The 12,947-nt window shown below is 40.8% G+C and overlaps 1 protein-coding gene across 2 annotated transcripts in view; it reads right to left on the bottom strand.

The window, feature by feature from the left end:
• Positions 1-295: 295 nt before the first annotated feature.
• ALKBH3 (alkB, alkylation repair homolog 3 (E. coli)) overlaps positions 296-12,947 on the bottom strand; it is a 41,324-nt gene continuing 28,672 nt past the window's right edge. For both annotated transcript variants that reach the window (XM_011963267.1, XM_011963268.1), the window contains exons 9-10: positions 1,433-1,531; positions 296-652 (exon numbers count right to left, since the gene is read on the bottom strand). In XM_011963267.1, the coding sequence (XP_011818657.1) occupies positions 560-652; positions 1,433-1,531 (192 nt within the window). In that variant the 3' untranslated portion in view covers positions 296-559. The remainder of the gene's footprint in view (positions 653-1,432; positions 1,532-12,947) is intronic.

Raw genomic sequence — 12,947 nt, 5'->3', positions numbered from 1 at the left:
CTGTAACTGAGTGTGTCGCAGGAAGACTCAGTTACAGTGGTCCCTGGATATGTAGCTTTCCATTACAACAGTGTGCAAGCCAAGATGAAATCACCTCTGTTTGGGTTTCAGCAGCTGTCTGCCTACGGAAGGCTCCAGAGTCCCTGACGCATATTTATATCTCCACTTCACTGAAGTCACAAGGAACAAACACGTGGAGATTTTCCCCAGAAGCACAAGTCCATTCATATTTCTTCAAATGAAGGTGGGGCGGGAGGGGGGAGGGCAGGAGGAAAACTGCTTATGAACAAAATCATCCATGAGCACTGCCACATAGATTTTAATTTGCCTAAAGATGATAGCGATTTTCAGCTGTGATTAGGGATAACTGTTCCCACAGTAGACCTATTACCAACATGAGTTGCTAGCTCTCATTTAATAGGACTCCAAGCTGGGAAACAAACCCCACCATCTTCCCAACAGCCACATCACGAGATCTAGCAGCACCAGCCTCTTGAAGTCGCTTCTCAGTGGAAGGTTTGCTCCGTTTCAGTGAAGCTTCTCTCTCAAAGCTCTGATGTCACCAGGGCGCCCTTCGAGGGTCTGGATAGACTGTCCGAAAGGTCAGGTTCACTCTCGGTTCTCTAGAGTGGTATTCTTTGGGCACTCGATGCTAAATGGAAATACACATAACTCTGATATAAATACACACACACACACACTTTTAGTTCAAAGCGACTTAAAACTTATTCATGAGAATACAGAAGTATTTCCATCTAACCCCCTTAAATGAGCAGTAAGGTCTTTGAAGTCTTGTGGAGAAAGCTTCCTTCTTTGAAACAAATTTCCATCCCCAGCCCCACTGTGCTATGCCAGCACCTCTGAAGTGAGATATTTTCATCTTTTCTAATTGTTGCTGTTCCTCTCAGACATCTGCCATTTCCCAAATCTCATAAACATATAAATGGATGAGACCAAAGAGAGGCATGAGATTCCATTCTCATGGTAAGTGTTTTGACATTAACATGCGCACCTTAGAAATGATCTGGCCTAAAAATGGCATGGCCTAGCTGCGGAACTGTGTACTCCAATAAGATAGTCACTAGCTACCCTGAAGCTATTTAAATTTAAATTAATTAAAACTAAATTAAAAACTCAGTTCTTTATAGCATGCAAGCCACATTTTAAGAAGTCAGTCATACGTGGCTAGTGGCTACTACATTAGGCAGCACAGATACTCAACACTTTCATCATCACGGAAAGTTCTACTGGACACCTAGTGTCCATCTGGATTGTCAGTAGTATCAAAACTCCTTGGAAAGAATGTCGGCTCATTCCCTCTGGCTCATTATAAAAGCAGCTTGCTTTTCACCATGTCTACTTAGAAACAGTCCTCAGAGTTGGGAAACTGCCTCCACATGAGAGTAGATTCATATTACTTGCACATCCTCACCTGCCAGTCAGCTTGTGTCGCTCCTTCCATGATTAACAAGGTCCCGTGATCCAAGGGTATCTTCACTCTTTCCACATATGTGTAGTCTCCATCCTCTTCCTAGAAAACAGCATTTGTTGCGCTAAATTTTTTGCCTGTGTAATTAAGATGCAACAGAACCTGACAGAGGTCAAAAAAAATGGAAACCTCTGCTCAGCCAGACTGTGGGAATCCATATATAGCTCTGTCACTTGCAGCTGCTTGACTGTGGGCAAGTTACCTCACCTCTCTGTACCATGACTTACTCATTTGTAAAATGGGGAGGATGACAGTAACTGCCACCTAGGGCTATGGCGAGCCTCCACTGATAGAATCTGTGTAAATCACTGGAGACTGGCGTGCAGTAAGTGCTAGCTATCAGTGTCATCATCATAACCCAAAATGCAGAAAAGCCCATTCTGGCCTACGAAGGAAATAAAAGTCACGTGTACAAGAATTCTTTACATCTGACTGATGCTGTGCTCTACATTTTGACATACTCGGTGTGGGGAAAATGTCCTTTTAACCAAGACTTGATGCGATGACTTCCTTCACCTTCTTACCATGGATGCTAATTTACTAATTGGCACCTACAGTCTCAGTTCTTCTCATGGCTACTTTGGAGTTTTGGAGATATACTCCTGCCTCTTTCCAGAACAGCCAACAGCAGGATTTTCTCAAAGGGAGCTCTGGCTTGACCAAAATAGTGCTGTCAAACTGAGATTGGCTGTTTACATCTTTGCGGATGGATCACGACTCCTGCACATTTAGGATACAAATGCCTTGTATTTACAGAGAGAGCTCAAAAGCAATTTATGTCCAATATTCTCAGGAGTCTTCACAGCATAGGCTGCGAAGCAGTCAACTGGTAGTGTGACTCCTCCACAGCTGAAAACCAGGCACATTAAACAACTTCTGTGCTCGCAGCAACAAAGAGCATGTCAAGTGCTGAGACTGGGACAGATCCGAGCTTCCAGATTTCTTCACCTCCATTCTGGGCAGAACTGATGGGTCTATTCATTCATCTGCTTCTCTTCCGATACAAGGGGTTACATTTGGGTTACTGCAGGAGTGATTTCAGTGCAAACTGTGTTTATGTTTATTATTGTATGGGTGCTTCTGAGAACTTAACTGTTTACAAAGATTTTCCCTAGGAAAATCAAAATCAAAACAATCATGAACTTGCATAAACAGTCTAAGTTCCAGGCCCCAACTTTTGGCAGTAACTTTGTCAAACACAGTCATAATTTTTATAGACAGAAGATAGAAGCAATGTTTAAAATCACTTTGGTTTCAGTGACTGATTTTAATTGTGTCTGCCACCTTTTCTCTTCCAGTAATAAGTGGGCACCGAAACATTTACCTTTGACCCCTCAGACAACCAGAGGGCAGTGGGAAGGTGACCCTGCCCTCACTGCAGCCCAGCTCCATCTCAGAAAAGCAAAAGGCTGCTCTCTGATTTAAAAAAAAAAAAAAAAAAAAAAAAAAGCCAGACAGAGGAGACACATGTCCTACTGGAGAAAAGATATCTGGAGGGAGTGCACTGACCATGAGATTAGAGAGTCCAAGGCTCCTTAATTTAGGCTGTACAGTCAGCTGCCAGATCAAGGTTCAACACAGCTAGAAGCAGAAGAATTTCTGCTACCCTCTACATAATCAGGGAGTGTAACATGGGCTTAATTTACAAATCAAGTGCAGACACTAAGACAGAAGAATACAATAAAGTAGAAAGGAAAGACACTTAACCACAACATGAAGGCAATTCTGAGATGAAGATCTCTTAGAACATTGAAAACACTGTTCGGGGGAAGGGAGTGCTGGATCAGTGGAAGAGAATAGGTAAACACTATAGTTCCACCTGGAAACATGAAGCAGGAATGCACCTCACAAGTGAAAGAGAATTCTGAAATGCAAGAGAGAAATATCAGCACTGATGGAAAGTGATGTTCAACTATCACATTTCATATACTGTTCCTAAGATCTGAACTTTTCAAATTAGAGAAAGCCTCAGGTTGGTTTTGAACACATTACATTTAACAAAACCATTAGCCATACCAAAAAGCAGACAAGGGTGAGCCTTCATCTGGGAGGGAGCCACTCATCAGTCCACAAAGGAGACACCAATACACAGTGAACCCTCTGGGAGAAGTGACACCATTCTTCGCTGCTTGTTTTTATTCCTTCTAAGATCTTTGACTTAGAAGATGCATTCCTAATTTGCAAAAGGAGACAGACAGGAAAGAGGGCAAGGAATCCTACTAATGCAACACAGAGCTCACAAATGCATCCTTCTCTTGAGGCCAGAGTGGCAACAGACCATACAGCCACCCTTCGACTGAAGCCAGATGCATGGAGACTTTTTCCACTGAGGAGTCAGATAAAAGGCCAGAGGAGCCCACATGGCTGTGCATAAAGGCTCCAGTTGATAAATGGGTAAGCAAGAGTGGAAACACAGGTCAGACTGTTTAGAGGAGCGCCTTCCTAGTCATTAAGCGTGGTTAAGTTACCCAAACACATCTCTGTAGCCCTTTTGATTTACTCAGGGTTTTCTTCAAAACAAAACAAAACACACCCCCCAAAACCAGGGCTAAGGATAAAATTTTCCATCCCTCATCCTGGTTAAAAGAAGCTTTTAGGGTCACACTCAAGCTACAGGGTGGGTTTTGTTATTGATGTTCTTGGTTTTCCAAATATTTGAAACCCTACAAGTACAAGGAAAAAGCGAAAAACATATATTTTTATATTAATGCTGATCAACATTCTCATTCCTCCAACTGCAGCCAGTTCATCTGAAGGCTTAATTATGCTTTTCTAAGGCTTCCCACAACTCTTACCTCCACCTCACAAAGATATTATCCTATTCAATTTCCTTTAAGAAAATGCTATTTGGGGTGAAAAAATCAGGGTGTATTTACTGTTATGTCATTATTAACCATCCAACAGACGGGAAACCTAAACATTTTTCTTTTCATTGGAAAGGTAATTCATACTGTATGAGATTTGGATTTTTCTTATAATCATCCCTTTCTTGTCCTAAAAGAATGCCTTAGAAGTTACAAACAATCATCAATGCTTTAAAATCATCATACAGGTTTTCTTTCTAGAATATAAAAAGTAACATAAGTTTACTAAAGTAAATGATGCACTTGTAATTACTTATTCGACCTCTGCTCTTATAAATTCCATGAGGGAAAGTTTATGTGGTCTTCCTGTTAAACATTCTCAGTGCCTATCACACATATCAATAAATATGTACTGAATGACAGGAAGAGTACACAGAAAATGTAGAAAATCGCCTGCAATCCTATCATCCAGAGTTTATACAACATACACACAGAGGATTCCAGATACACAATCGTGTGCACTCCATTTTTAATATTTTATTGAGCATTTTTCTTTATCTTTAAATACACATTTCAAAAATATAAAATATTCCTTTGTATGAAGATACCCTTCCTTTAAACTCACAAATACCTTTCGACCACCTGTATACATCAGGCATTATGCTAGTGCTAACGATGGAGCAGTAAGGAGCACATGGTTGGAGATTGATTTTCATATACCAGTTTTTTTTTTTTTTAAAAAAAAGGGAAAATAAACAAAAAGCTGCTGCAAGTAGATTTTTGGGCAAAACATTTCTGCATATATTTCTAGGATATATTCTTAAAAATGGAATTACTGGAGCCAAGTGTATGAACTTTAAGGCACTTGATTTATGCTACCAAACTGCTTTCTTGAGAAGGCTGCAGCAATCTGTAATCTCACCAGGGAAACATGACAGTATCTTCTGGCTGAACATTATCAACTGACAATAATGAAAAACAATTAGGGGAGAAATGACAACTCATTCAAACTTAGAGATCTTGGATTACAAGCCAAGTTTGTTTTTTTTTTTTTTGAGACAGAGTCTTACTCTGTCGCCCAGGCTGGAGTGCAGTGGTGTGATCTCAGCTCACTGCAACCTCCACCTCCTGGGTTCAAGCGATTCTTGTGCCTCAGCCTCCCGAGTAGCTGGGATTACAAGTGCCTTTCACCATGCCTGGCTATTTTTTTTTGTATTTTTAGTAGAGACAGAGTTTCACCATGTTGGCCAGGCTGGCCTTGAACTCCTGGGCTCAAGTGATCCGCCTGCCTCGGCCTCCCAAAGTGCTGGGATTACAAGCGTGAGCCACTGCGCCCACCCAAGTTCAACTTTTTTTTTTTTTTTACATTCTGTTTGCTGTTTGTGTTTCCTCTGCTGTGAACACTCTCTGTTCTTGTTCTTTGTCCATTGTTCCGTGGGGGTGTTAACACTGTTTTCTTATTGATCTATAACCACAGATAGTAAGACATTTGTTTGTCATACTTTTCGCAAATGCTTTTGTCATTTGCTATTTGCCTGTTAACTGTACTTATGATATTTAACACAGAATAGCTCAAAATTTTACAGTCAACTCTACTGACCTTTCTTTGGCTCGTCTTCATGATTTTTATGCTTAGAAAGTCTTTTCCCATCCTGAGGAAAGTTAAATATACAACTGCACTTCCTTTCAGTTTTTTTTTTTTTTTAAAGAGTTTACATTTTTTAGATTTAACTCTTTAATCTACATGGAGTTTGTTTTTTGGTGGTGGTTGGGTTTTTTTTTTTTTTTTCCATGCTTCTTTTTATAACAGTTTCCAGGTACTTAAACCAAAGCATCCTGCTAGACTTTTCCACAACATCAACCATGGCATGTGCTCAGGTGCCAGGCACATCAGGCACTCTATATCTGTTATTGCTAATGCTCACTACAAGCTTGTAAGGGAGGCAAGGAAGGTGATGTTATCCATTTTATCATAAGCAAAGGGGACTGGAGGGAAAATACTTCTCTAAGGCAAAAGGCTAGCAGGAGGGCAGGCTAGCATTTGAATGTAGATCGGCCTGGCTCTAAAGCCCTATTCTTTCTACTATACCCTGCTCTCCAAAGTAAGCTCTATTCCTTCTGAGATCCTAATATTTCCTGTCTTGATTATATGGAACCCTGACTATACTGTAGGGGTCACAAACAGCAGCAAGTAGCATTAAGTGAGAGGTGTGGGCTGGGTGCAGCACAGGGAGGAGAGGGAGCCATGCAGAACCAGGAGCCTGCAGACAGGCGGTGGCTGCTCTGCCAATGAGCCGTTTCAGATCACTGTTCCCCTCAGTGCTTCCCCTTCTTCTGAGTTTTCCAGGGAAGCTGACAAGCGGGATTTTTATGTGAAACTTTCTGAGTCATAAATTTTGGCAAATAATTCAGTGTCTTTAAAAACACTGGGCAATTTAAACAAGTCTGAGGGCCAGATTCGGCTCCAGGGCTGCCCAGCTATACTGCTGATGGGTCCATGACATGACTGCCTTCTTTGATTCCTTTGTCAGTCACCTTAGCTGACTTGTAAGCGTCTAAGACCAGTTGTCATATGATGTGCTTCTTGCATCCCCTTTGCCATTCCATGAAGTAGTGCCTGAGAGACACTTAGAACACAGGTACTACTTCATCTTCAAGTATCATCTTCCTTTACTGAATTAAATCTAGAGGTAGAAACTGTGGGGAAATATCAAATACACGTACAATTGCTTTTAGTTAGCAACTGATTATAGCATAGGTTCCTCCAAGGTTTCAAGCAACGGGCAGAGTTGTAAATTATAGCGGATTTGTTTATTATTTTATAGTAATTTGAATAAATCTTAGGGGCCACTATCACTTAAATAATAGTATATCTAGGTCTTTCAAATTAAAATTATACCTGAGTAATTGAGGATGGAGGATGGGAGGGGGGTGAGAATGGAAAAACTACCTATCAGGTACTATGCTAATTATCTGGGTGATGAAATAATCTGTATACCAACCCCCAAGACAAACAAGTTACCTATATAACAAACTTGCACATATACCCTAATCTAAAATAAAAATTAAAAAAAAAAATTAGACCTGAATTAAGCTGTCTGTACACATGAAGGATATCTGTGTACAATGACCAAGTTTGTTCCCTATACATTGTTTTTTTTAACTGGAGTTATTTACTGTATTTCATTTGTGTCTGTCTATCATAAAGAATTGACCAATATGTAAATATGTGATTTGAACCATGGTTGACCTATAAGTCTTGCTACAACATTTTAGAAAATATAGCCTGTTCCATGTGTTAACCAAGGCCCAGGAGAGCTGGTGGGCTTGTCCTTTGTGTAGAGCTGGGAGAGGCCATCCATCTTGTCTCTCAGTGGACAATATACTTTCCTGATAAGGAAGGGAAGTGCAATGGAAATACACCTCAACTGTTTTATTGCAGTAATTTTTTTTTGTATCTGAAACTATATTGTTTAATATATTAAGATTTAAAAAAATAAATGCCATGATTTAAAAAAATTATCACATTCTTCATCTCTCCCCCAACTCAATCGGAAAAAGTCATTTAAAGCAAAATATGCTTCCAAATTACTGATCTCAGATAACAGTGAGGCATTTGGTTTTCCACATGATTCCTTAGATGAGCGAAATAGAAAAACCTCCATCTTTGTACTAAGAAGATACTTATAAAATAAAACACAAACGAGCAGAAAGGACAAGGTAGAAGCCTGCTACCTGTTTCTCGTTTTCCAGGTTCACAGGAAGCACCTCACACAGTAACTATTATTAATTTCTGCACTGGAGGCATCAGGAAAGCCTTCACGCTACAGGGGGCCCTTTTAAGTCAAGAAGTTGGAGAACAAGCCTTGCGGAGAACAAAGAGATAACTCAGTAGAATAGAGCAACCGTACAGGAACAGTGAGAGTCCATGGATCTCTCTGGGTATAGATCATGTATGGATTTGACGGTCTGGCTAAGGAGTTTCTATTTTATCCTTTGTTCCAACAGAAGCAAATTAAGATTTTTCAGGTGGAAAACAAAATGATGAAAGCAGTGAGCTCAACCTTTGAAGCTCTATGCTCCCTTCTTCTTTTTTTTTTTTCCTGAGACGGAGTCTTGCTCTGTCACCCAGGCTGGAGTGCAGTGGTACAATCTTGGCTTACTGCAACCTCTGCCTCCAAGGTTCAAGCGATTCTCCTGCTCAGCCTCCTGAGTAGCTAGGATTACAGGCATGTACCACCATGCCCAGCTAATTTTTTGTATTTTTAGTAGAGATGGGGTTTCACCATGTTGGTCAGGCTAGTCTCGAACTCCTGACCTCGTGATCCGCCCACCTTGGCCTCCCAAAGTGCTGGGGTTACAGGTGTGAGCCACGGCGCCTGGCCACTCCCTTCTTTATTCTCTTTCTCTGAATGATAACGTACAATTCCACAGTTTTACACATGGTCTATATTATTAGTTTTAATTCGATTCAACATTCAACAAATAGTTGTCTAAGCCATCTTGGGCAAGTGATTTAACACTGAGTCTCAGCCACCTCATCTGTACAATGGAAATAATAACAGCATCAACTATATAAAATTATTGGAGAATTCAATGTAAAGAGGTAGAATAGAGCCAGGCACAGTCAGCACTATACACTTGTTATTTATTATTAGCATTTTACTATTGTGGTTATTCCAAAATTCCCAAATGACATCTCCAGCCAGGCCTGTTCAGACTTATACAGTCGATTGCCTACTTTATATGTGGAGGCCTCAGGCATCTCAGATTTTGCATGTAGAAGAAGGAACTCCTCAAGCAAGGACAAAATCAAATGCAGAAATCCTGGCTTCTCTTCCACCTGAGTAAACAGCAACTCCACTCACCACTGCTCAAGTCAGACACCTGGGAGTCTGGATCCTTACCCCGACATCTAACATATTATTGGCAAGTTCTGTTGATTCATCCTCAGAAATATACCTCAAACCCATTAACTTCTCTTCATCCCCAATGCCACCTTAGTCCAAGCTAGCAGTCTCCCACTGCGACGACTACAACCACCTACTCTTTTAGTCTCCTACTCTTGCCTCTTCCCAAATTATTCTTCACACAGCAGCCAGAGTGATCTTCTAAAATAAAAATTCAGAGCTCTAACCATGAGTTGTAACTATTTATCTCTGTTCATTTGATTATAGTCTAGCTCCTGTAACCCCCATGGGGGCAGGGACTATGTTTGTCACATTCACTGCTATATCCCCAGAGCTGAGCCTAGTATAATACCTGACACATAGTAGGGGTTTAATTAATATTTGGAGAGGGGAGAAGGAGAGAAGACAGTGAGAGAGAGGCAGGAAAGAACTGTTTCTGGGAATAATACCTGACATCTGGGTAATGGACAGAAGAAAGGGAGCAAAGATTGGAATTAAGGACATCAGGGTGAAAAAAAAAAAAAGTAATTTTAGTACTGGAAGTATGGGGTAAAAAGTGCCTGGGATAAAGATGGTTGCTATAAGAGAGATGGATTCTTTAGATAGTTCGAGAAAGAATTCAGATGACTTGGGACTTGATAATATATGAGAAACAAGGGAACAAGGAAGAGCTGAAAATAACTTACGGTGTTAACCTGACCAAGAGAATGGTTAAGTTAACACGAACATAAATGAACTTACCAGCAAATGTGGAGTTTTTCTGAGAGAAAAATATGAATCTGATTTTATCATTATAGGGTGGAAGCCACATGTGCTGTTATTAAGTGGAAATGTCTCCTGAACACGTGGAAAGTGATGACTGGAACTTCAGATGAAAGTCAAAGCTGGAGATCAGAGATTCAGAAATCACCCCACCAAAGAAGGAACCATTAAAGCTATAAGAACTAAGGAAATCCTATTTATTTGCTTATTCAATCAGCAAATGTAGTACTAAATGCTATGAATGTAATGATAAATAAGATAGAAAGGGACCTTGACCATATGGTATTTACAATCTACTGCCAGTTCATAATCTCCTAAAATACAATGTAGAGAACAGTAACAGAATCAAAGATAATTTTGAACCTCTATATTTAAGGGGTTGAATGTAAAAGAAAAAGCCTTAATGGAGGCAGAAAAATAGCAATGAGAAAAGTTTGGGAATTCTAAAACAAGACAGTATTTCAGAGGAAGAAAACGCAAGTAATATACGGGCAAGTTTCACACACAGTGATGATGCATCCTGGTGATCAATATTATAAGGAAGAGAGATGGTGACTGAGGACAGGCCGGTGGACTTGATTTGAGGTCAATGGTTTGAGGATAACTTCAGCAGAGTGGTGGGATGGAGCTAAAGAGCAGGTGTGTCAAGAATGAGTTAAGCTTTGAGAAAGGGGAGACTCCAGATGCAGACAACTCATTCCTGAATCTGTGCTTCAAAAACAAGAAAAAGGCCAAGATGTCAGGATATCTGCAGGGTCAAACAAAAGGTGTTTTCACGATGGTAATAGACAAAAGAGATTTCTCTAGCCCGCTGGTCTAAGGATCAGAGGGTGGAGGTGTTTGATAAGGACAGTCATGGCATGTTTTGCAGACTGAAATGATACTTGAAAATGAAATGCTAGCCTGTGTTATAGCTACTTACCTGCTGCGGACCAAATGTACATGTTTGCCCTACTGCCCAACTTATGGCTATGCCAGTTATGTCTTCTTTTTTTCCTTATCATTTCTTTTCAGCTTGTTTTCCCAAATTGTAGTGTTGCCTTGCCCTTGAGAACCCAGCTGAGGTCTAGATTGTTTCATGGATCATCTAAGCTTGCAGTACAGTTGGGCTGCAAAGTTGTTCCTCTAGTGCTGATACAAGAACATAGCTGGACCTTTTGTTCATAGTGGTAAAATATTTTTAAAATCTGACATAAACACAACATATTAATTACAGAAATGATGGAGACAGAATAAAGCTGGGACCCCACAAAGTCATCTTTGCAGTTATTCTGCTGACTCAAACCACACTTTAACTGATGACATCCTAGCATCGATCAGAAATACATTACTTTAAAAACAGAAGCTGTTTCTGAAATAAGATCTGCTAAAGTAAGAAGCCAGCTAGAAAAACACAGATTTTAAGTCACTGAGGTTATTGGTTCAAAACAGTTTTAAACTCACTCGCCACATACAAATCTTTGAGCTTTTCTAAAACTCTTTCGTGATTTTTGGCATTTATTTGGCGTGGAAAGTTCTGGCGAGGCAAATGAGAAAGGTAAGCAGAAAAGACTGGTGCAATCAATCATCCTATACCAGGCACACCCAGTGATATTAAAAGCTCAATGACATGGGACCTCACCAATGTCTCACTAACTTAAGAGCATTTGGGAGGCCTGGGAAATTGTTGGCTGCGGCAGAGGCTCTCTCAGCAGGCATCGAAAGCACAGCACTGTAGCCCAAACTACCAGGCAGACTACTGCCTTTCCTTCTGGACTGCACACATTGAAATGTCAATGAAATTGAATTAAATATCTGCTGACAGGGTTTACTGTTCAGACTTATTGTCGCAATAGTACTAGGGATAGGGTGGGGGTGAGAAGTTACTGACTTTGGGCAAAAACAAACCTGGTTTTACACTCACAGTTGTAGCTGTTCCAGCTACGCTGAATGTGCATGTGAAATCAGAAAAGATCATGTGATGAAGATTCCATTCTTGGCAATATAATATTTCCAAAAAAATGCAACTTAAAAGAACTGCTATCTTGAAAGAGCTTCTATCTCAGGCCCTAGCACCAGAAACAAACACCCTTCATCCTCTGAAAGCATATGAGAATAAATTCCGCCATACCTCACCTCCAGCTGAGCCCAGTCACTAGCAGAAGTGCAAGCCTCTCCAGCCATCTGTTAATACCAGAACACTCATTCCCAAACTGTTCCTGGACATAATCTGATCAGACACAATCCCCCGGAACTCTTTCCCTCCTGCACCCTTCCACTGTGTCCTCTGGAATTCCCATTCAAAGATGAGCAAACTCACCTATATCTTCAATCTCAATGAGCTCTGAAGGTTCTCTCTGCTTCCTCATCCTAATTGAAACCTGGCTATCTCTGGAAGACTGCAAATTCCCTGAAACCCTCTCACGTGGAAGGTGATCATGCCTCTCAACGCAGTGGCTCACAGAGCCAGGTGACAGGGTATTCTCCTTAATCCTCAATAACACGTTCAGATCATGATTCTGCAGCAGAGAATAAAACTCCCTGTTCCTCTGAGCTCATGCCATTGAATCGTCCCTTTTTTTCCTTCTCTACCTTGGTCCCAAGGTATATACAAAATCTAACAATGTCCTAATTGACCTCCTTGTTTCTTTCTAGTCCAGGCTCCATGCAGTAGCAATAGTGACCTTTTAAAATTGCCAATCAGACCGTGTCACTCTTCTGCTTAATACACCTCACTGGCTCCCTGATGGACATAAAACAAAATCTGCTCCTTCCTGAGGCTCATGAGTCTCTGCATGCCCTGGTGCCTGCCCACTCTCCCAGTCTCACCACCTATGACACGCCTCAAGCTGGCTCGCTCTGCTCCAAGGCAGGGCCTCCTTTTCCTTCCTCAAACACACTTTGCTTTTCTCTGCCTCAGTGAGGCAGCCATCCTCCATGAAAATGTGACTTGTGAAAGATGAAAAAAATCACCAGATGGTTTAGGAATAGTCCTTAAGAGTA

The sequence above is a fragment of the Colobus angolensis genome, unplaced genomic scaffold (assembly GCF_000951035.1).
Source record: "Colobus angolensis palliatus isolate OR3802 unplaced genomic scaffold, Cang.pa_1.0 Scaffold61, whole genome shotgun sequence".
Lineage (NCBI taxonomy): Eukaryota > Metazoa > Chordata > Mammalia > Primates > Cercopithecidae > Colobus > Colobus angolensis.
Note: the sequence above shows the minus strand (reverse complement) of the source record. Positions and strands in the feature narration are given on the sequence as shown.